The sequence below is a fragment of the Agelaius tricolor genome, unplaced genomic scaffold (genome assembly GCF_023055355.1).
Source record: "Agelaius tricolor isolate 1412-34295 unplaced genomic scaffold, bAgeTri1.0.p SCAF_8, whole genome shotgun sequence".
Lineage (NCBI taxonomy): Eukaryota > Metazoa > Chordata > Aves > Passeriformes > Icteridae > Agelaius > Agelaius tricolor.
Window position 1 is genome coordinate 1689080 of NW_027269268.1, and position 24026 is coordinate 1713105.

General features: G+C 44.9%; 1 protein-coding gene across 8 annotated transcripts in view; it reads left to right on the top strand.

Annotated features, from left to right (window-relative positions):
* Positions 1-24026, top strand: part of ANKRD17 (ankyrin repeat domain 17) — a 68683-nt gene that overhangs the window by 17949 nt on the left and 26708 nt on the right. For all 8 annotated transcript variants that reach the window (XM_071431195.1, XM_071431197.1, XM_071431196.1 and 5 more), the window contains exons 2-7: positions 16174-16327; positions 16914-17070; positions 18362-18509; positions 18774-18921; positions 20011-20244; positions 21285-21379. In XM_071431195.1, coding sequence (XP_071287296.1) covers positions 16174-16327; positions 16914-17070; positions 18362-18509; positions 18774-18921; positions 20011-20244; positions 21285-21379 — 936 coding nt within the window. The remainder of the gene's footprint in view (positions 1-16173; positions 16328-16913; positions 17071-18361; positions 18510-18773; positions 18922-20010; positions 20245-21284; positions 21380-24026) is intronic.

Consider the following 24026-nt stretch of genomic DNA (forward strand, 5'->3'; position numbering starts at 1 on the left):
TCACTATAACAGAATTTGGACTTGTGTGAAATGAGGAATTACATCTTGCTTCCCAGTGGGATGTGATGGCTTTTCTTTTTGACAGTTTTATCACACATTCACTTCCTGTTCTCAACACCACCTGGATCCAGGTAAAAAACACCCTCAGGAGTCAGGCATGGCCTGCCTGGCTTTAGATGTGTGTGAGGTATGGCTGAGTCAGTTCATGAATCTCCCAGGTACTCTGGTACCAGTGCAGTCTATTGATGGTTTCTTAGCACATCACTGGAAGCCATGTCCTGAAGTACAATTTATAATTCCCTCCAAGCTTGTTTCTGTTGTGACTTCCAACAGTGTTTACTGTGAGTGTCTTATTTTCCCATTTCAGGGCTTTTTTCGTTTTTCTCCCATGGAGCAGTTTCTGGTGCTCATTCAAAGGCAGCAGTGTGGAGATGGAGAGAACTGCTCTTGCTTGGGCAGCAGATCTGTCATCTCTGTTGTTCTGAAAATAATTGGTGCTGCTTAGTATTTGGTTCAGTTTGGAGTGATCATCAGGCCTTGCGTCTTCATAAAATCTTCAAGAATGTTCTCCCTCTAAGCTGCTTATAATTTAAAACCAGAAAAAAGGTGTTTGCTGTAGTGGGCTAGGTATGTTCAGTTGCCAAAGAGACTGAGGTTCAGATGGTGTTAGAGGTCCTTCCTGCAAGGGCTGCCTCTGAGGCCAAAATCACTTGTGAATGCTAAAACAAAAGTAAGTCTTCAGCAAATGGAATGCAGCTGCAGGCAGACATGGCTGTCAGCCCAGAGGATTTCACACAGTGTCCTGGCTGCCCTGTGCTCAGGCCACCTTGGAAGAAGGTGCAGGTGGTGCACTAGTGGAGCTGGCTTTGCTGCTCTCAGCAGATATAGCATTGTCTCAGCTCTGTCACTCGAATCTGGCATGGAAAGCTTTGTGTGGGGATGCAGGTGAATCAGAGGGCAGCACTGTGGGGTTACCCTGCAGTTCACTGCTGCTCACCTGGTGCTTTGGCTCCTGTGTCCTCACCATGTGTGTGTGTTGATGTGGGGCTCTACTGACACAAGGCTTTTTGCGTGGGTTGAAGCTTTCAGGTTTTGGCTTGCACGTGCCACGGAAGGAGTAGTGACATGACAGCAGACCTTGGTATGGCGTACACCTGTAGTTGTGGTTTTGGTGCTTGAATTAGTCAAGATCAGTACTTGGGTGGGAGAATAGGAGGTTCAGTGCTGACAGATGAAGATGTGGTCTGTGTTGTGAGGCTCATAGCTCAGAAATCCACTTAGGAAGCTTATGACATTGGAGAGGTAAATTTATGTTCCCTGTGTTGGTTTGAGACTTTTTCAAGAGCAGCAGCCATGTGGTCTGACCTTCAGGTCCTTTGAAAGCTCATTTGTGCTTGGCTTTAGGGAGACAGGCTGGGCTCTAGCACAGGCCCACACGTGGGGCTTGCTCTGTGTCCTTACTCGGTGTTTTGTGTCCTTCACCTTTCTAGCTTAAGGTGGATATCTTTCACCTGCTTTGAACTGGAACTTAAAATCACTGTGAGAAAACTTTCTTTGTTACTGTGATATTGGGAGTATTTCCTGACTGCAGAAGGGGTTTTTTAATTTGATTTCATACTGGAGTCATGGGGATAATTTAGTAATGCCCAAGATCCTGCTTTGTATGTGGCTGCCAATGGTGCAGGTGAGAGGTGAGGTGATATGAAAGGATCAGGTGTTAGACCTTGGATAGTGTAGCTGGAGCACAGTGAGGACAGCAGAGCACAGTTCAGGTGGTGACCACAGGATTTACACAGAGCAGGGACTGCCCTGCCTGAGCACACAGGCGCTCCATGGAACGCTGCTCGGAGGGACAGCAAACACTGAGTAGCAGAGTCGTGTCTGCACTGCACATTCAGAGGTCAGGGAGGCCTCTGCAAGGCAATTTTTCTTTTCTTTACCAGGCCAAGTCTTTTAATATTTATGAACATTGTAGTCTCTCGGTCTGAAGATTAAAATCAGCATTATATTGCTGTGTTGGGGCATTAGTAGCTTTCCCATGTTCCAGCTCTTAAACAGGCAAATCCTTTCCTTGTTTTCTTTCTCACAGTTTCTCTTAGTAATCTTGTCTGGTTTACTTTTTACCTGTTTTCTTGTCTTTAAAAAGAGATTTCCCATATGAAGTCGGTGTTGGCTGCTGTGTGCTCCAGTATTTCCTGGTGATTTCAATCATAGAATCTCCTGAGTTGGAAGGGACTCAGAAGGTTCCCCTCTGAAGTACAGCTGGAAATCCAGCTGAGTTGTTGCAGTTTTTCATGGGCTGTCAGGACAGGCTCTCTATGCCTTATTTCCAAGTAAGTTGGAGCCCTGCTGTAGTAACCCTTTCATTGAGGCACCATTACTAAGTCTGGGCCACATCTAGTCCCAGCCCCAAATGGGACAGAAAATCTCATGGATAGAATTCCTCTGAGTCTTAACCTGTTTCTTCTTGACTTGCAGGGAGAGGTTACAGACTTAATGGTATAATTTGAAGCTGTTCTTGTTGTTTATGCTTTATTGCTGTATCTCTTTCAGTAACAGTAATATGAAAATGCAATTATTGTGTGAGGAACTTGTAAGTAACTGATTTCATACAGGGAAACTATTTAAAAGATCAGTATCATTCCATGGTTGTCTGCCAGTGAGGGTCTTAGTAGCTGGGAAGTCTTAGCCAAGGACTTGACTAGCAGATGGGATCAGTTGATCAGCAAAGGTCTCTTTGGACCCAGGCTCTTCATCTTTTAAGTTCTTGCTTCAAATGAAGTCCTTAATCAAAAACCAGTGAGAGAATTGAGAGGGATATTTCAGACAGATGGATTTATTTAGATTTTTTCTGGTTTTTCCCACCTCTTCATACATCCTGTCTTTAAATGTTCATAGAAATGTTTAAAGAGGTTGTTTCCACGGCCAAGGTGCTTGTTACTTTTTTCCTGCATGTGCCTGAAATCTCTTCAGATCTTTGCCTCCCTGGAATTTGCTGGCTGTGTTGACTGATAGGAAGTCACATGCTCTAAAGCTGAAACCCACACTCCAAACAACCTGTTGCACTGCCTTGGCATCAGAATCCTGCAAGAAGGAAATCCAGGGAACTGGCTGGTATAAATAGTGGTTCTGTGTCACTTAATGGCCATGTAAATATGGAATAAATAGCATTAAATATCTTCATGGAACAGATGTGATGGGAAGCATTAAAGAGAGACTAGAAATGAAAATTGTTGTGTTGACTGCAAGGAAATTGGCACGTGATGTTTATATCTAACATGGGAAGCAAACACTGAAAAGCCAAGACTCCAACTTGTCTTTGCCCTTAAACATTGATTTACTTTTTTTTAAATAGAACCTCTTTTTGATAAGATGGGAAAAATAGATATATTTGGACGTAGTCATACTCGTGTCTTGCTTTAACTACCTTCACAAGTCTGTTCATTCACCATATGTTAGAAACTGTTCAAACCCTTTCAACATGCTGCAGCTTTCAGTTGGGTGTGCCAAATAGAGCAAAAAAAATTGTAACTCGTTTATTAGATATGCCTAACAGTGGTTTGTATTGAAGGAAGAATTCAGGGACTGTCAAACTTGTCAGAATTTTAACCAAATGAGTTGAAATTATTAGAAATAATTCCTTCTGTGCTCAGTTCCCCAGGCAGTAACAATAGGAATTCTAATCAGATACTGAACCCAACTGTCTCCTGCTGTAACTTTATCCTTTCGCTTCTCATCGTAAGAGAAAATTGGTGAACTAGGCCATACTGGTTCCTTCATTGAAAAAAATACTTGCCTTGTAAATGCCAAAAAAGGGAAGGAAATCTGCATTACGGTTCAGCTGGTTCATTTCACTCCTTTGCTGGGTTCATTTTTTGTGTGTGTGACTGTGGTTGGTGGTTTGGGACAGTGGCACAGCCATGTCTTCATTTGACTTTATAGAACAGGAATAAATACAAATTAATTAAAGTGGAATAACTTGAAGTAATTTCAAAGCTCTTGACCTAACTAGTCATATCTTCCCAAACTATATTTGGTTAACATTATTAATGTCTCTACTTAATATGTGAACTTGGTTATGCTGCATGATGAGGGATATCAGCACTTTTTAATATCAATAATTATTTCAGCAAGATAATTACATGAAGAAATGTAGATGTCCTCTAAGGACCTCTGGTTTCTCCTGTCCCCTCCCCAATCCTGATAGGTTAAATTGGATGTGAGCTGCAGAACTTGTGGAGGCAGGATAAAAGCAAGTTCTGATGGAAGTCATTGGCACAGGAAGAAAAAGGGGATTTCTGTAGTTTGCCATAAACTGAATCTTACGTAGGGTTTGATCTCCAGATTCTGCTGTGATGGTGAATTTCAGGCAGTAGCAGCTTTGCTGGTGTCTTTGCTGTTTCCTGTCTTGGGAAGTAAAGGTGAGGGAAATGGTAGCTAAACCTTCATACGCTGGAAGCTTTCACAGTTTCACTTGAGTTTTGGGGAGACTGTAAGCAAAATGCACATGTCTGCAACATCTTTTTTATTATTAGATATTTGAAATCTCAGTCCTTCTGGTAACAATAATTTCTGCCATGTTGTGTTGTATTTTTTGTTTCTGATGTGGATTAGAGTCTACACCTCCTGTCCATCAGTCACCTAGCATAGCATGGCTTGAGATAAGGAGCCTGGTCTCAAGAAAGATGAGTTGTGGGGCAAAGAAACTACATTTGTTTGGCTTTTTCAGACCTTGGAATTGTGTTTGGCATTAAGACTGTGAAGAGAGGGATAGTCCTCTCCTAGGGTGTCCTTTCAGTGAACTGGTGCTCATAATTGCTTTGATGATGGCACAGGAAAGCTCTGACTAAGCCAAGCTACATGTGGCATTGCTTGATGAAAAAAATTGTTCTTGCATTCCTGCCGTTTTTTTATATTTTTTAATCTATCTGCTCAGCAGTAGATGCTGTATTGCTGTGAGAAACCCATGCACACGTCAGGGTTTCATTCATGCCAAAGGGAATTCTGAGCTGGACTGGAACAGAGTAGCTGTTTGTGTGTTCATCCTGTCCCTCCTCCACATGTCCTCCTTCCCTTCTGCTGCCTCATCCTTCAGAGCAGAGCACTTGCTTGCTGTTGTGAGGAGCAGCCGACCAAAACCACTTACAGAAGGGAAAGATTGCCTGCCAAATTTGTGTAAGAAAACATGTGGGCAGCTTCAAACTATTTCTGTTTGAAACCCAGCTGGTGCTGTGCAGTTGAGGCCACTTGCTCGCTGTGTTTTATGCTCAGTGGCCACAGTGAATGGTTGAATAAATTTGTGTGTCCTAAGGGTGACTGTGGACCTGGTGCCTGAAACGGCCATGGCAGGGTGTGCGCAGGAGTGATCAGAATTGAGACTCTGAGAGGATTTTCTTTTTGCAGGAGCAAGGAGGAAGAAATGCTGCCTGGGTGTGCTTTCAGTATTGTGTTTGAAGGCTTTTAATCCGCAGTGTTGTCTTGTGGGGGAGAAACACAGTTCTAGGGGGAGTGTGGGTTATACATAGTGGGCAAAGCAGGCAGACTGGAGTGGGAGGAGAACAGCTTTTCTTCCTTGCAATGCTGGGAGAGATGGATGTCTGCCACTGACATGTCTTCCTCCCAAGTAGATCTTAGTTTGCCTGAGCACAGGCAGGGAGGCAGTCTGCTGCCATGGAGGGAACAGACAGGGCATGTGAGTGCCTTGGGTGACAATATTTTTTGCCACAGTTCATTTCCAGCACTGCATTAACCCACTGTGCTCCTACTGCAAAATGCCATTTTCTTATCCTGGGATTGGTATATCATCCTTTCAGTGGCTAAAAAAAAGTGGATGTGTGTTTGTTTCTTGCTTGATGTTAACCTGATGTTGCACAGGAGTTGTTAAAGCTTTGAGACACCACAGTGTTGGGTGACAGCTCTTGTAGAGAAAGCTCTCCAGGTGATTTTTGGGCATGAGAAAATGTTCAAAGAGCTACTACAAAAATAAAATTTACTTGTCCATGAAGCAGTGAAGGTGTTTTTTCTTAGTTTTGCTGGTAACTGAATGGCTTTGTGGTTGGGAAGGGGAATTCCCTGAAGCATCAGGTTTGTGTGCACCCCAGATCCAGTTTGAGTAGTAAATTGGCCCTGCACAGGTGGGTGCCACTGGGTGCTGGTGGTGGGTTTCTGCAAATGCTGTAGGGAGGGCCTCATCCCAGGAGAAAACAGAGCTGTTACCTTGGAAGGTGTGGGGAGGGCAAGGAGTTCCTTAGAGCTTTTTAAGATGCAGTGTTTGAGTCCATAGGAGAGGACATTCGGAATCAGAATAACTTCATTATACAAGATACCAGATCCTTTATTTCTGCTCCCGTTGTTTCTCTTGTCCTGTGGTCTGACCAATCTGTTTATCTCAATATCTGTGTGTGGTGATGAAATGTGGACAAACATGGATTACTTACTTGCCTTCTGATACTGTTGAAGTGAAATACTGTTGACTTGATAGCTTGTCTGCTATATGGAATGGAGGTCTGTCTTCTGTTTGAAAGCTTTGTGGTGTAAATGAGCATGTGAGCTGTCCTCTCTTTTGACTATGAGTTTGACTTTAGGATCAGAATTGGGAAACAGACAGAAATAAGTCATCTGACAACAGTTAGGAACCAGGAGTAAGCTCCTTATGGGAATTGTAGCTGCTGTACTTCTGCTGTAGTCACTTGTGGATGCAGGAGGAACGCAGCCAAGCTGACTAGGCTGGTTGCTGAAGGTCTGTGCTGGCTGAGAAATGCTTTCTGGCACATTCAGTGTAAAAATTTAGAGCATTTATTGTTGAAGACTGGAAAAGTCCGTGGTTTGTCTCTTCTTAACCTTAAAAATGCAGCATGTTTTGTCAGGGAAAACTCACCATGCAGAGGCTTCCTTTTGGCAAATTGAGTTTGGATGGCCATAGATGATCCTGATTGAGGGGTAGGAGGGTCGTCTTGCCTGTGACTGGCATGATGACCTGTAAATGCCTGTCCTCTTTTTCCTCTGGATCTGCATGGTTGCTAAGTTCAGCAGCTTGCTTGGCACGGGCTCTGGAGGAGGTGCTTTGATCTGAGGGCTGGCTGCACTGCAAGGAAGGATCATGTGCTCAGATGGGAGAGAGCTGCTCCTGCATGGACACACTTCAGCTGTGCTGTTAGGAAATGTGGATGAAGGCAAGGCCCCACAGCTCAGTCTGCCCAGAACTTTGTTGCTGCTGGCTTTGTCCACTTAGGAGCTGGGATGTGGTGTTTCCATTGTTCAGCTGTGCTGAGCTACAATCCTTAGAAAAACAACTTGTTTCAGCTGGAAATGGATGGGTGTGCACAGTTCTGAGCTGAAACTTGGACACAGTGCATGAGGCCGGGCAAATGGAATCGGGGAAATATTCCAGAAAAAGTACTTGTGAGAAGTTGTTCCACCTTGAGTTGTGCAAAGCTGAACTCCCTTTTCAAAAGATGAGTGAAGGGTTGAGGTCTGTTGCAGCAAAGTCTGAGTGTGACATAGAAATGGCTGCTTATTGAGCTGTGAGAAGAGGGCTCAAGATACTTCTCCTTGAAGACTCTGCTGGCAAGTAACGTGTGGAAAAGCCCCCTCAAGTTAATAATTGATAAAGATAATAAATTATCTTTGGGATTTCAACCTTGACTCTTGTAGAGATAAGATTGAAACAATGCATTTGTGTTTTTAAGAGCTGAGGGTTTTGGGGTTTCTTTTAGGTCTTCAGCTTTTCCTTAGGTGTCATTTTAAAGGAAGATGCTTCAAGGATCCAAGCCAGTCCCTGTGGATCTGTCAGTGTAGGTGCTTCATGGCATGCTTAGGAGTGTCTTGTATTGAGAATTAGCCAAATCTATCCTTGGACAGTCAAGGCAAAAGGTGAGTCCGGTGGACAAGGAACGTGATTAACTGTTAGAGAAGGATTTTCTCTTTCTTGGGAGCTCACCTTCCTTAAACAAGGCTTAAGAGAATAATTAGTCCCTTGAAAGTAGGGCAGCGACGAATAGGACGTAACAGTGCACAGCAGGACTCCAGTCCTTTCTCAGCAGTGCACAGGTTGTCTGCAGATGCTGGTGCTGCTGCCAGTGAGCTGTGTTTCAGGTAGAGGGCTAGAATCTTCTGTTCAGAGCAGAGTCATGCTTCGTGTGCTTCCCAGGTTTTAATTACTGAATTGACCAAGTTGAAACAACTTCATGTAGCACCTACTGCAGAACTACATTGTCCTGTACTGCTTGTGTTCTTTGTCTTCCTCAGTTCTTGCTGCTGAATCAGACAGAGCTGGCTGTGTCATGTTTAAGGATCTTTCTGAGTCTGGTGATGATCCTCAGGATGTGCTTATACAAGGAAGTTTAGAGTCCTTGAGCTGTCCTTCAGGAAAACTCCAGAATGCTATTTCTGTAGCTCTTGTTACCGAGCCTGTGGCACAGTCTGGGGGGTCAGAGGGAACGTAACCCCTCTAAGCTTTTCAGGGCTGTGGTGAGGCAGCTCTGGTTTGAGTGGCCCTGTAAGTAATTTGTTAAGTAGCTTAGGTGGTGCTTACCTCAGGTACTTGAGGGAGAGTCTTAGGGGCTGCAGTTCTTCAGGTGTGACATTTGGGGATTTTGGCAATGAGGGTGATTCTGGGAAGCTCAATAGTACCATCTCCTTCTTCATGGTTATGTGATCCCTTTACTTGGTCTCTGCTAAATAGATGTAACAGTGAGGAAGACTTGACAGGTGACTTGCTCAGGGATGCCTGCATAGGCTCAAGCTGTCCCTTTAGTAGCCCTCAGCTGTTGGGTCTTTTGCAGGGATTGGTTTCCATTTTGGTTCTGCAATGGCATGGAAAGAACCTTTATTACAGGTGCTGCTGTTTGTCTGTGGCTCTGATGCAGACCACCACATCCCCAGTGATACACAGGAGTTATGCATACACTGTCAAAGCTTTGCTTCTGAGGTCAGTTCTTTGAAAGCTGCTCCAAAAGAAGGGGTTTCTGTCAGAAGTTCTGGTTGAGGGAGGGTTGGGAGGAGGGTGAAGGTGCGAACTTGTGTTGAGGGCTTGGATTGAAAATGTGGCAGCTTTATATTGTTGATGTAACAGTGTTGTCTGAAGCTCAGCTTTCAGAGGCATGAGTGTGTGTTTCAGTGGCTTTTTTTATAGAGATGTTTATAGCTTGTTATTCATGTCAGAGACTAAAATGTGTGTTTTTCCCCCCACATAAATGTGAAATTTGGGCAGGGAAGTTAAAATGATAGTGAGATGAGGTGTTGCTATTTTTACACTGGCATGAATTTTTTCTCGCATGAACGGTTGCAGCTGAATACCAGTTAATGCATGAATTTGCTTCATGTGGAAGTATGCCAAGTGCTCGGAATGAGGGTTTGAAATGGGAAAAGAATATTATTCCTTGCAGTTTCACAACCTTCTCATAGCTCCAGCTTTCAGTATGCCTGTCCCTGTGTTTTTATTGCTGTGTATGCTGCTGGGAATGCAGCGTGCGGAGGAGAGGAGGGAATTTTCCTGTGAATACCTCAGCACCTGTCTCGTCATCAGAAGCACACTGCAGTCCTATTGCAGGTGTCCCTGCAGCAGAGACTCGGCTGGTGCCAGTCCTGGGGACTGTGTTATGCCATTTCAGCAGCAGGCTGCTCCTCTCACCTCCCTCTCCTCTCCCCCTTTCCATTTTTGTGGCAGCAGCAAGAGAAATGGAGAGTACAGTCAAAGGAATAAAATGAAAGAAGACACTGTTGAGATGTTCCAGATCTGCCAGCCTTGGGATTTGTGCTGATTGAGGCGTTTTGGTTTGGGGAGGGTCAGTGCACATTGAGAAGACAAGGGATGTGATTGTGTATCCCAGATCAGGGGGAGCAATAGGACTGCTCCCACCGTGCAGGGAAGGGGTGCTGCTGTCAGACGTGTCTGTGCTGGCAGTGCTGCTGTAGTAGCAGGCTAGGGCAAGTGAGAATCGCACAGCTTGCTCCTCTTAGGAAATACATCTGAGGAAAACACACAAAATCTGCAGAGCTGAAATGGAGTGGGCACTTGATCATCTGCTGCACTTGGCTTCCATGTCTGCTTTCCCTTGCAGTGACCAGGAGCTGATCTCTATCTAATAAAATGGTGTCTTGTGTAAGGAGCCAGAAAACCATCACTTACATTTCAGGGTATGTCATCCAAATGGGATGGTATTGAGGGTTTGACCCATAGAAATGACAGGCACTGCCAGAGCCTTGGCTTCAGTAAAGCCTTGGATGGAATTTTTTCTATAATGCGTTATTAATGTTGTGAAGATCTGCAAAGGGCCTTGAAACCTGTGTTACTAAGTGGTGGTTTTACCTGAAAACATGTAGGTGAAAAGGCAGAACCTACAGTTTGCCTCAGTAGCTAGTTTGTGAAAGTCAAAATCCATTCTCACTATTGTGTTTGAAGACATGTGTAAGTTAATTTCTCTGTCTCGATGTTTCAAATCCAAGTATTTTTTCCAGTAAGCTGTCCTTACACTGTGATGGGCTTAGGTATTTTGAAAATATCAGAGGTGGTATTCTGAAGGCTAAAAGGTAGCAGGGTGTGGGAGAGCAAACATGAAGTTCTTGCTGTAGTATGGGATGTTGTATCTTGCAATTTGCAGAGGTTTTGGGTTGCCAATTTAAATAGTGTGTTTTGGATCCAAAGTGAAAACTTGGTGCTCAAAATACTTGGCCCAGTTTGTCACATTTCAAATGATCCTTGCTTTGTTTTTATTCACTCCTGCCTCATGAATCCCTTGATGTGCATCAAATGGTTAGATATAAGGCATGAAAAAGCCCTAGCAGTGTCTTGCAAAGTGAACTTAGCCTGTTATTAGTCAGAGCTGGACTTTGTTCTTGCTCTGGAAATGGGGGTTTATTTCCTCTGTGTGTTCCCCTTGCAAGGTAATAGTATAAACATTGCTATTTCTGTGTGAAACAGACTTCAAGTGTAATCCTGAAGTGAACAGTGGAAAATACGCTGTCAAGAAATGCTCAGTAATGTACGAAGTGTAGATAGATAGATAGATAAATTGTTTTTCAGTGCAGTGTCTTGGAGGTGTGAGAGCTGAAATGGTTCTGGAGGGAAAGCTGAGATTATCTTGGATGGGAGTTGCTGGAGCAGTAGGGAAAGCAGTGTGGGTGTAGGTCAGGCATGAGGAAGGGAAGGGAAGTCACTGGAAGGGAGTCATTTTTAGCTGAGTAAGGAAAGAATCTGAAACTTCCTTGCTCTTCAAGCAGAGAAGTGGGGCTGAAGTCTGCAGAGTAGGACTAAGTATGACCTGGTCATAGTTGTGGTTTTGCTCTGAAGGTGGCTTTGCAACACCAAACAGAGTTGACAATTCTTGCTAAATTTATTGTTGTTTTTAAAAACCTTCTGCTACTCTCCAGAAGTTTTGGAGCTTGGAAAAATCAACTGTTCAAGTGCTTGCTAACTGGCAGTAAGTGCCTCACAAAGAACTGATCCTAAAGGAGTGTCAGGTGAGGTTTGTCTTAGGGGGTACAGTTTGCTGCCTGGTAATGGCCACTGGCTGTTTCTTGTCCTTAAAGTTCTTCTGAAGGGCTTTGCTCTGGTCCTCTTAGGATTTGTTTGGTACCCTCTGGGTGTCAAACACCAAAGGCCCAAATGCCAAGGTAAAAATTTAGCAAGTTCTAAATTTTATTCCTTGCCTAATAGAAGATAAAAGTCCTCATTCAGAAAAGCTGAGACATGAAGTATGTGGAAAATAGGGGCCAGCCCCAAAAATAAGCAAAATAATTTTTTCCTGAGAGGTGGAATTTTTTTGTCTGAGCTGGTGTGGTTTATCCAAATGCAGTTTCAGGTGCTGCTGTTTTATATTGCGGTACTTAAAAACATTGAAGCTTAAAAAGTAAATCCTGTTAGGTTAATGAGCCTGACTGGCTGTTTCCCAGCTGTGCAGAGCTGCTGTGTGCAGCCTGGCTGCCAGACCTTCACTGCAGTGCTCTGCTGCCTTGGTGCTGCCTCAGGAGCTCCACACTGATGCTCTGCCCCTGTCAACAGACCCTGCTGTCTCACAGATGGCTAAAGGCAGCTTCCAGTGAGATGGCACTGGGTGTTTGTCCCAAGGTGCCACTCAGGTTCTCTGAGCAAGGCTTTGGGCTGGCTAGTGACACTGAGTGCCCAGTTGTGCCATTTGGGACACTTGTTGCTGCTCTGCCTCCACGTGGCACGTAACAGAGGTGATTTTAGCTTTTGTAGTTTAGACAGAGTTTTGTAGTTTACACAGGATTTACCCGGCTTGCTCCAAGTCAGTGCTGGAAGGCAGGAGCACATCAGCACTGGGTGCATGCAGGATGGCCTGAAGGAGAAGGAGCAGGGAATGGGATCAGCAAAATGGGCTCTTGGAATCAGACAGGGAACCTGAGATGGGAAGGAGAACATTGCTTTTTTTACAGCCTTTTCTCAATGCTTCGGGGTTGTCCTTAGAGCAAAGATGTCATTTTGGAAAACTGTAACTCAGTGATAACCAAATGCTAGAGATGCTCTGTAAATGAGCAGAGCCATGTACTGATTCGGTGGATGAAAAATTGAACTTGTGGCATTTGCAGTGAGGCTGGTGGGTGCTGAAAACCAACTGTTTTCTGCCTCGTTCCTAAAGTGATTGTTTGAGAGGTGGTTTTATTCTGGTAGAGCTCAGTTCATTTTAAAGCTCTCAGGTAATGGAACTTGGTGGCAGGTCCTTCTGCTGGGAGTAAGGCTGGAGTTGCTGTTGTTTAAACATGCAGTGTTAATTCAGGTACTGTATACTCATTTTGGGACTTTACCTAGCTTGGTACCTTAGCTGATGGTGTGGTTCTAGAGGAGCTGCTTGGTGTTGGGTACTGCATTTCTTCCTCCTAGGAGGAGATTGTGTGAAGAGACAGTTGTTTGTAGGTGGGATGTACTTTCCCCTCTCCCCCCCTCCCTGGCCTGGTATAAAATTAGTAAGATGCTAATCCTTGTTTAGCCTTAAAAGCAGCAAATTTGAAATCAGTAGATAAACCAAACCTTTTCTTCAAGTCCTTAATGCTAGAGAGTTGTTGTTTGTTTGGAGTTTTTATGTGTGTGTAATTACTTGGGGTTTTGTTGTGTCTTCTTACTGTGAGGGACACTCTGAGAGGAAGTTGATTCTTTGACCTTTTAGTTTACATCTGTGTGAAATGTTGTGGAGGCTTGGGTCCACAGTGGGATCTGTGCTGATGGCAGTTCTGTGTGTGGGTGGCTTGATGGAGAGAGATGGATGAAGTCAGAGTTAGGATCAAGAGCTGAATTCTGTCTCTGTTTGGTTAAGCACTATGTGGTGGCAGAGGCACACCAGCTAGGGCAACTCGGGTGTGCTTTGTCTTCCTGTCCTAACCTGGTGTATGTTCAAATGCTTGTTCAGAATTTGGTGTTTGTCAGTCAGAACAAACTTACTGGCATCTTACAGGCCTGTCATCAGGGTGCAGACATGAGTCCTGTTTGAGAGCAGCCAGAACCTGGGAGTTTTGTTCTCCTGGCACCTTTTTGATAGTAGAAGTATCAAATATACTAAAAATTGTTTTGAACAAAGTAAGGCTAGGCCAGGACAGAACATGAGATTCTTACTGCAGGATGAGAGGGTAGGAGAAATCTTGTAAAAGGGCTGATGCTGGGGCCCTGAACAATTGGGTTATGTCAGAGTATTGTTGGATTGGAGCAATGGTGATGGAGCATGCAGATGAAATATTCTGATATGTAAGGTGGAGCATTTGTATGCTATTCTACACTTTTTTTAGTCAAGGGAAATAAAATACGTCTGAAGCCCTTTAAAGGAAATGTCTGTTTACTTGACCTGGTACATGGAAATGCTTTATCTTCATTTGCAGCTTCTGTGGAGAAGGCAGGGTTTTCTGAGAAGCAGAAGTAGAGTTTTCCCTTCTACCAAAATAGGGTTTTGTTCCCTGCTTTGGTACACCATGTCTTTATCACTGTCCCTGTATGGTACTTGGTGTTGTGTAGAAAAACTAAAAAGACAAGACTGTAATGAAACCCTGTAGGTAAATAACAGTTTTGAAACTGCAGAGGAGATGAGAAGTTCTGAAGCTGCAGGCTGAAGGTGGATCTCTTCTACCTTGCAATAGAAAAGATTTTTACTCTGTATTTAATATTAAAAATAGTGTCAAGTGTTTTTCCAGTTAGTTAATTTCTTGTTCTGTTCTGAAATGTTTTCAGTGACAGCACATAGTATAATCATTCCCCAAACTTTATTGTGAGGATGTTTTCTGCTAGTCCCTCATGGGGGTCTCGGTGCTGTGTTTGTGGGTGGATTTCTGCTTCTCCCTGTTCTCCTTGGGTTGTTTATTTAATCACACCATGCACATATTCTTAGCTGGAAGGAAGATAGGAGGATTTTTCCATTTGAAACTTAAACTGCGTGAAAGACCTTATTTTGGGGAAAGATGTGTGGGGGAGACTAGTTTTCCTATTTTGACTTTCTTCTTAGCAAATATTTCATAGTGTTAGGAGGAACCACGACCAGCTGTTCATTATTTCACTTGGAGGAGATTTTTTTCAGTCAGTCTGAGCAGTTGGGATTTTGCATGTGTTGGGTGAGCCAAGAATCCTTGCACAGCTCTGAAGTTTGCCTTTCCAGGGGTGAGAGCTGTCGCTGGGCTCCTGAGCAGCGCAGCGGTTCCTCTGGCTTGCCGCAGCAGGCTGCCTGTCCTCTGCAAGAACACAAATGGCAAGTCCTCAGATGAACCACAGCAGGCCTGAAATACCAGTGTAGGTGCAGAGAGCGGTGCTGGGCAGAGGACCCTGGCAAGACAGGGTTCCTGAGGACTGGAGAGCAAACTTGGAGCTGCCTTCACCAGTTTGCCAAACTGCAGAGAGCAGCCTGTGTGAGTATGGCTGGAGAAAACATTGCTGAGGAGCGATGGGCAGTGCTGCTGGACTGTCCTGCTCTTGGCACCAGAGCCACTTTGGTCTGGAGCTGGAAGTCCTCCCTTTCAGCTTGATGTTCTCAGATTTGGAGGAGGAGAGGAGTGTGGCTGCAAAAGAGCAGAGGGAGCCTTTAGAGGTGCCTTTGAGATGTGTGGTTGGGTATTGCCAAGAGCTGGCCAGAGGCTTTGTTTCTCAATGGTGGTGTTAAAGGGATAAAATGAAGAAAATGGGGAAGTAGTGCTCAGCCTGCCTTCCTTAGCGAACAAGGGATTTGGGGTGAAGCTGAATGTGTCCTGCAAGTGTGGAGTGGGAGACAGAAGGCAAAAGTGGTGTGAGCTCCCCGCTTGTGACAAGAGAATGGATGGGGGAGGCTGGAGGGACCTTCCAGGAGTCCTTAGATGACCTGCTTGCTCTTCTGGTTTGTCTGCCCACATAGATGGGTTCTTGGGGAATTTATCTGCAGGAATCTGAACTTGTGATGCTCATGAGACTGCTTTGAAATTTTGGAAACACAAATGAAGCTTAAGAATAAAATAATTTTCTGTTTCAACGAGGTATATTCCATGTGGAAACAGATGCAGACAGTGGCTGCTTTTATCCAGAGATGACTGCAGTTTTTAATTATTGTAGGGGTGGCACATGTGGTTTCTCTGAGGGGCAGAGTGGCATTCAAATTGATTCTGATTTTGTATTGGGATTGGGATTAGGGTTTTGAAACTAGGAATTTTGGAAGCTGTTGAGCTTTGTAATTGTTTGGGTGACTAGTTCACAGGCTATGGAGTGAGCTCATGGAACTCTCAGAGAACTGTCTTCTCTGCACTACTTGTCCTCTAGCAGGCAGGATAACACAAATGAGTATTAGGGCTTTCTTCTCTAAAGCACTCATCTTGTTCCAAATTTCTACTTATTTCACAGCAAAAACAGATGGACAGCACAGAAAAGTAGGGTCTTCAGAAGAATTCAGACAGCTCAGCATCTGTTTTCTAAAAAAGGCAGATAAACAGTTGCATATTCTATAGATCAAGTGCGAGAAAATGTTTTCTTGAGAAAGATGCTGTGACATAATTTTATAGTGGCATTGATAATTATGTGGAAGGTGTTGCTTGTCCATGTGGTTCTTTTCTTTGGATGTTGGATTAGGAGACATCAGACCCGAAGTGAGATACCTGAAGCCAACAAAGTATTTAAAAATAAAATGCTTAAATAATAACTTCAGCTGTAGGTTTTTTCTGGTTTCAGTCTGTTTTGGTCAGTTATATCATTCTTAAACCAGGTCTATTACTTTTCAGGTGGAATCATTTATCTTGGACCAGGATGATCTTGAAAACCCTATGTTGGAAACAGCTTCTAAATTGCTGCTGTCAAGTACTGCTGATGGTGCTGACCTGAGAACAGTAGATCCTGAAACCCAGGCGAGATTAGAAGCTTTGCTTGAAGCTGCGGGTAAGTCCTCGTGTCCCGTACAGGTTTAACCCCAAAGCCCTTACAGGAGTCCCTACTGGAATCGCTTGCGTAAGGCTAATCCATGGGAGCAGGATACAGCTGTGAAATGACTGGCAAGGTGGGGTTTGGCAAGGGTGTCACAGAAGAGAAACAAGTTCATTTTTGAGTACTCCAACGTCTGGGAAATCAGAATTTCATGTGAAGATGTTTCCAGTCAGACTTCTCCAATGTTGGCATTTTAAAAGCCTGAGTCAAAATTGACACCTGACTTTGGCGTGTGCCATTATGTCAAACCCTGAATGGCTCAACAGGTTTTATTTTGTAGTAGTTGCTGTATGAAAAGCTTTCCTAGTTGCTTATATTACGTAGTTTCAGTAGCTGAAAACTGATTCCTTCTGTGGATTGGAGGGTTTCAGTCACGTGCAGCTTTGAATGAGTGTTGTGAACAGTTAAAGCCATTGTTTTGGAAGCTGTAGTTGATGGTGCTTGGAACGTTCCTGCCCACAGCTCTCAGAGGCTCACTTTGACCTTGTGTGTTCTCTCCTTGCTGGCACGCGTCCCCCTGGGCTGCGGATGGGCATGGCAGGCATAGGGAAGCTGTCGACGGCGGATGGGAAGGCGTTTGCGGACCCCGAGGTGCTGCGCAGGCTGACCTCGTCCGTCAGCTGCGCCTTGGATGAAGCGGCCGCCGCGCTGACCCGGATGAGAGCCGAGAGCACGGCCAGTGCAGGACAGACAGACAAGTAAGGCAGCCTTGGGCCTGGAGCCTCTCAGCCCTTTGCTCCTGCTAGAAGCAGTTTTTCTTGTTCTAGCACTTGCACTGAGGGCATGATGAAACTCTTACTCAAGTGGAGTTGGTGCCAAGTTATCACCTTTGCTTCTCCTGCTTAAATATTTGTGGACTGGCACGTCTTGCAGTAGGGAGTGAAGCAATTCATGCTGCTCAGAATTATGGAATGAAACTCCAAGGAGTTTATCGTGACCAGCTGTAGAAACATTTCTAAGCTCTTCAATGGTATAGGCCTTAGAACTGTTCCAGACAGTTGTAAATCCCCACATGGGTCATTCAGTGATCGCAGGAAACAAGATTTCAGATTAAAAAAATCTTTTAGGGAATTTCAGAGTGCCTTTTTAATTGAGGAAGGGAAACGGCTGCTAGGGATTGGAGCTCCACAGTAGTCAGTGTCGCCTCAGCCAGGGAGTTGCTGCTCTTGTACTGGACTTGGTGGCTTCACATGTGCGTTTTTTTCCACTGGGGTATTCAGGAGGGAAAGAAGAAAGATGTTTCCTTCCAGGCTGCCATAAGGCTTCAGTGCAGTGGAAGCAGTGTTAGTAGGGACAACCAAGGGTGCTGTGCTAGTCAGAAGTTTGTTCCTTCTATACGGAATAACTCTAAAGAAAGATTTCTTGCTGTAGGAACAGCTTGAAGAGCAGTATAATTTTGGGTTATGTCTGCTTCTGTTCTGTCTGCATCCCCTCTTCTCCTCTGCACCTCTTTCTTGGGAATGGTGGTAGTTGCCAAAGTTGTTATAAAAACAGAGGTTCTTGGAAATTAAAAAAGAAGGTCAACATGTAGTGAAGAGACACATTTCAGAACTGATTCTCCATGTATTAAAATTATGTCTGGTTACAAGACTCCTCTGGTATTTTCAGCACAGGAGAGAAGGGAAGTGGTAAAGTTTCCTACAGAAGAACACTGATGTTGGTGATTTGTTTTAGTTTAATTAATAGTTACAGTGCTGAGCAAATAAAGTTTTCTCAAGATTGACAGGTGATTTCCATGTCCTGGTCCTGGGATATCCTGCATCTATTTCTCTTGTAAACTTCTATTAAAAATTAATAGCAGGAGTAGATATGGACACAGCTTAATTTTCAGCCAAGTTAGCTGGGAAACCTCAAGTGTAAAACTGGCACTTGTTTAATTAGCAGTTGGCACATTTTTAGCTGGTGTTTCCTTTTTTGCTGATGTGTCCTCATGGCACACTGGAGCTGAGGCAGAGTCCCTTCCCACTCTGAATGCTTTCCCCTTGTTAGCCGCAGCCTGGCCGAGGCCTGTTCCGAAGGAGACGTGAATGCTGTGCGGAAGCTGCTCATTGAAGGCCGCAGCGTGAACGAGCACACAGAGGAAGGGGAAAGCCTCCTTTGCTTGGCCTGCTCAGCAGGGTATTATGAGCTTGCACAGGTTGGTTTCCTGGCTGTTTGTACCATGTGTGTGTTGTACATAAAGAGATGTTAAATCAATCTATTAGCATTTTGTGCACCTGGAAGGGGTGTTAAGGTATTGAGAAATGGCAGATGATCTCACACATACACTAAATGTTGCTGATGCATTCTGGGTGCCTATTTTGTGCCAGGATTGCTCACCCAGCACTGGGGTGAAGGTGGGGGTTGGTAGTGCAGGGGCAGGGTTTGCCCGTCGGTGTTGTTGATCAGTGTCTCTTGGCAGGTTCTCCTGGCAATGCATGCCAATGTGGAGGACCGGGGAATCAAGGGAGACATCACACCTCTGATGGCTGCTGCCAACGGTGGGCACGTCAAAATTGTCAAGCTGCTGCTAGCTCACGGTGCTGATGTGAACGCACAGTCATCCACAGGTAAAGGGACTCTTGTGAACCACTGCAGAGCTGGGATTTGCTCTGTGCAGGCAACTTGGTGTGCAAGTTCAGGAGCCATAGCTCTCAGCCCAGCTAGGCAGAATGCTTCCTTATGGTTTTGCCATTTAAATTCTCTTTTTTAAGTGGAACTCTGAAGTATTGTTGGATGCAGATCAAGTATTATGGAGACATAAAAAGATGGATAAGGTCAGTTAGTAACTGGAAGAGGTTTGAGTACCTAGGATTTGTTGTCACATTTTAAGCACAGTTTGGTAAATTTGTGTGTATGTGGAAAAGTTATTTGGTGGTAGATCAGGAAACCCAAGGGGAAAAGTGAGAAGAGGGCCTCCCCTTCCACTCTTCCCAAGGTAATTTTCTAGCGATTTGTGTTGAAGTGACCAGATTGGGAAATCTTGTAAGTTTTTGTAACCTGGAAGTGGAGAGCTGGTGTGTAGTCAGCAGTACCTGATGAATGGAGAGCTGACCCTGAGTGAGGGGGAGAGTGGGATACCAGAAGACACCTTATTTATTTTTTAATTTTTTTTTTCAGTGAAGCAGTTTTCTCAGTGGTAATATGGCCTTGACCTGTAACACTTTTCAAGGTGTCTTTCACAGAGGCAGATTCTTTGGCTGTTGTGTGCAGATCCATGTTTTTGTATTTTTTCCACCAAAGTTTTTTTCCTCTCCTTGTAAAGACTGGGAACATTTTGGAACCAGCCCCTTGCAGGTGTTTAAGACCTGATTTAGAAGCAGCAGTTAATTCTACTCCGGGTTTTGAGCTTTCATTTTACAGCATTGCATGCTCCTGCTGATTAACAGGAAAATGGATGGGGGTTTGTGACTGGGCTAGAAATGGGAAGAGAGGTGCATCAGTGCAGGCACAAGGAGGTCAGACACTCAGTCTGTCAGCACCAGGCTGCTTGGTGCCACTACTGATTTCCCCCTCCCTGTAGTTGTTCATCTGTAGTGTGAAAAGCCCTGTTCCATCAGGTATCCAGCTAGAAGGGAAGGAATGGAGCACCAGGTGAAGTTCTGGGTGAAGGAAGGCCATCAGGTTGTGTTCCCAACCCCTGTTCTCTCTGGCCCAAGGCAACACAGCCCTGACGTACGCCTGCGCCGGGGGCTACGTGGACGTGGTGAAGGTGCTGCTGGAGTCGGGCGCCAGCATCGAGGAGCACAACGAGAATGGCCACACGCCGCTGATGGAGGCGGGCAGCGCCGGGCACGTGGAGGTGGCCAGGGTGCTGCTGGAGAACGGGGCGGGCATCAACACGCACTCCAACGAGTTCAAGGAGAGCGCCCTGACGCTGGCCTGCTACAAAGGTACTGTGCCGAGTGGGCACAGGGGTCAGGGACAGCGAGGAGTCCGAGGAGTCCTTCAGCCTTGCTGCCCATGGCCAGGGGAATTCAAAGGTGTGAGCACACCCTGTGCTGCTCTTGTCCTGGCTGTGATACCACTCAGGGAGCCCTTCAGCCTTGCTGCCCACCACCTGGGGAATTGAAAGGTGTGAGCAGACCCTGTGCTGCTCTTGTCCTGGCTGTGATTCCGCTCAGGGCCAGCGTGGATTCCTTCAGCCTTGCTGCTCACCACCTGGGGAATTGAAAGGGTGTGAGCGCACACTGTGCTGCTCTTGTCCTGGCTGTGATACCACACAGCACGCCTGTGCTATGTGCAAAATCATCTGTGTGCAGAGTCTGAGTATCAAGATCTAAAACTTTGGTCTGAGGTATGATTATTTAGAAGATGCTCTGTTAAACAAATGAAGAGACAAGGAGCTAATGTGTTAGATTACAGAAAAAGTAAGCTAAACTTTCTGTATTACAGCTGTTTTATGCCAGGTACCTCTGCTTAAATACAGCAGATATTTCATTTTAAAGGACTTGCACTGGCAAATCACAGAAGGTTTAGGACCTTGCCTTTTAGGTGTCAGTGCTGAGGACAACAGGCCTTTGTTTCCTCCCTTAAAGCATTAGGCAGCAAAATTGCAGCCCCCCAGAAAGGGATGAAGATGTTTAATTAAGAGGCAAAATCTGGTCCTACAGCCCAGCAGCTGCTGTTATAGTCACTTAGGACATGTTTTATTAGGCCCTTGCCATTATGGAGTAGTTGATGTTGGTAACAGAGGTTCTTGTGTGGCACCTGTGTAGAAGTTGGTCTTAGTCTTTCATGTATATTTTTTACCAGCTACACTGATAAGCTGCTGTCCACGTAGATGGCAGAGATACAAACACACCTTTCCAGAGTGGACTCTTTATGTTGTATCACAGACATCCATGACCTTCATTGTATGCTTTAGAACACTATGAGTGTTGAAATGCACTTTCTCAAGCAGTTTCCTTCTCTTAACTATTTTTCCACACAGGCCATCTGGAAATGGTGAGGTTTCTGCTGGAAGCTGGTGCAGACCAGGAGCACAAGACAGATGAGATGCACACTGCTCTCATGGAGGCGTGCATGGTAAGAGATATAAGGCTTGAGCAGTGAGGTCTGTGGGCTCTCTTTTCTTGCTGAAGATGGAGAAAGTGGTTCCTTTGAGTTTCCTTCTGGTACAGAATCTAACTGTGATGTTTTGGTTCTCTTGTCTGCTTCATGGGAAGTTAACTTTATTGTTAAACTGAGAATTATTTTCTTAAATTTTCTTTTTATCCTTCTCTCCAAATAGATTCCTCATGTGTTGGGATTTTCATGGCATTATTAGACTTGTGTAATGTCACACTGTGAACCCGTGGCTGTAGAGGAGGGCAGTAAATCCCTGTTTTGTCTGCCCTTCCCTGAAACAGCTGCAATGGTTCTAAAACAGCCAGTTGTGTCTGCTGAAAGAAGTTAATGGTTTCAGATGGGGGAATGATTAACAGAAACCATTACACTTCTTGAAAGTTGTTCCAAAGAAAGTCACGTAGGTAAACAGAACTCAAGCTGTCCTTTATCTCACCCTGAAATCTTACTAGAGCAGCCACATGAATATCCTTGGCCATGGCCTTGCAGCCACTTCCTGGGAGTTGATGGTAAAATGACCTTGTTTAATGTTGCAGTTGCCTTCTCATCAGGTTGTTTTTTGTGGTGAAGCTATGGATCAAGCCTTCCTTTCCTTGTCATTCTCTTCTACCCTTTTAACTCTTCTAATAGCCTAAAAAATTTCCATCAGACCCACAGATGTTGGTGGGTTAAGACCTAATTTTTGTTAAAAATTACTGAGCAGTAGGAAAATATTCTTCTCCCTTATTCCTGCAGGAAGCTGTTCCTAGGGAGGCAGTTCCATGCTGGTGCTCAGAACTGGCAGATAGTTCAATCTCATACCTTCAGCTCTGCTGACAAGAGAAGGAGCAGCTTTCTCTAGCAGTATTTAAAAACCTTGCAGTGTGAAATGAAGCAGAGCAAGGACTTCCATCTCAGCATGTTCTTTGTGCAGAAACAGTTACTGCTCTTGAGTGGCACAAGAAAACTTCCTTCTCTGGAACAGCTTTGAGCTTGAATGTGTGCTCACAGAATTGTCTGTCTGTGGCATAGCCAGTGCAGGTTTAAACTCTTCTGCAGCCTTGTGGATTCAGGAAGACTGGTGCCTGAGAGTTTTTTCAGACAGCAATTAATACTGATTTAATGCACAGGAGGTGTTGGACAGTGGCAGTTGCCTTGTGGGAGCAAAAAGCAGGGTGATCTAGTTGGTATTTCCTCTCGCTGAAGGACTGCTGCCCACAGAGCTTCAGCTTTAAAATGCAGCTGATGCTCTTGTGAAGGTTGCTCAGGTGACTTTTCCTGATCCCTTAGCAGTTGGAAGGCTTTTCCTGGCTGTTGTAGGAGAGCTCAGCAGCCCCACCCCACTGCAGGGTTTATTAAAGCATGGATCCAGTTCCCTTGTGTGGTGGGGCTCCAGCAGTTCTCCTGCAGGCTGCTTGGCCCACATAGGAAGCTTTGAAGCAAGCCTGGGTACTGTGTCGTGCCATCCTCAGCATGGAGCAGGGGTGAGCAGGTAGCTGTCTTGCCAGAGCCTGATGGATGAGGCACCGTCTCTGCATTTCCCTGAGGAGAGATTCTTTATGGAGGCTTGGAGTTTTTCCCTAAAATAGTACTGTCATTTCATGTAAAAGGTGAATATGTCCTAGTTAATGTCCTAGATATTTTTCCGAGAGGAAGCTGTGCTTTGCTCCCTGGATATCAGAATAAGGTATGAAACACTTGAGAAAATGAAGCGGAAAAATGTCAGATGCAGTTTGGTGTTTTGTCTGGAAAAGAGCTTTTTGGAGTTGTGGTTTCCAGCTTGGCAAGGATGGCTGTGGATGAGATTTGCTGCCTCTTAGGAATTAATCTGAAATCAAGGTGTAGTTACCTCATTCAGTGACAACCTTGGGAATGCCTTGTGTTCCTGGTGAGTGGCTGTTTATTTGCTGCAGCCCTCCAGTGTTTTGTTTGTGAGATTTTGGTTCCTTCAAGTTGGAATGGTGGCCATCTCCTCATGGAGAAAACCAGCTTGGATACTTCTTGCTGTTGTTGGACCACAGCGACCCAGCCAGGCACTGCTTCTGTCTGAACAAGGCAGCGTGGAATGGCAGTTGGGTGTCTCACTGTCAGGCCTCCAGTGTAAACATGGAGCTGAAAAGCCACTTCAAATAGTTCCTGACTTTATGGAATACTGAAAATGTAACGGAGATCCTGTGCTGAAGTATTTTGCAAGGAAGAAAGCAAATTTAAGAGCTGCCTTGTGGTAGAAGGGGTTTGATCACAGTGGAGCATGATCACGGTGTTTAGAAAACCCTGCCAGAATGCTGCCAAGGGAAAGCTGTTGCTCGGGTGGGTGGCTCCTGGGATGTGTAAGGAACCCCTGACAAGTGGTCTCATTTTGGCTTTTCACTTGGAGGGAGAAAGTAAGTCTTGACTCTGCTGTTAAATTGAGCATTGAAATAGTTTTGCAGGGGCCATGAGGCAAGCCAGGTCAGTGTGCATAGCTGCTTCTTAAGGAAGGGAGGAAGCAAAATAATCTCACTATTGTTCTTGTGGAGGAGACAAGCTTCTAAAATAGTCGTGAGCTCCCTCTTGACTTTCTGGGCCTTATTTTGGAGTTCCCCCCTGCCCCAAGGATGTTGATCCCAAACACCTGAACTGGAGTCTG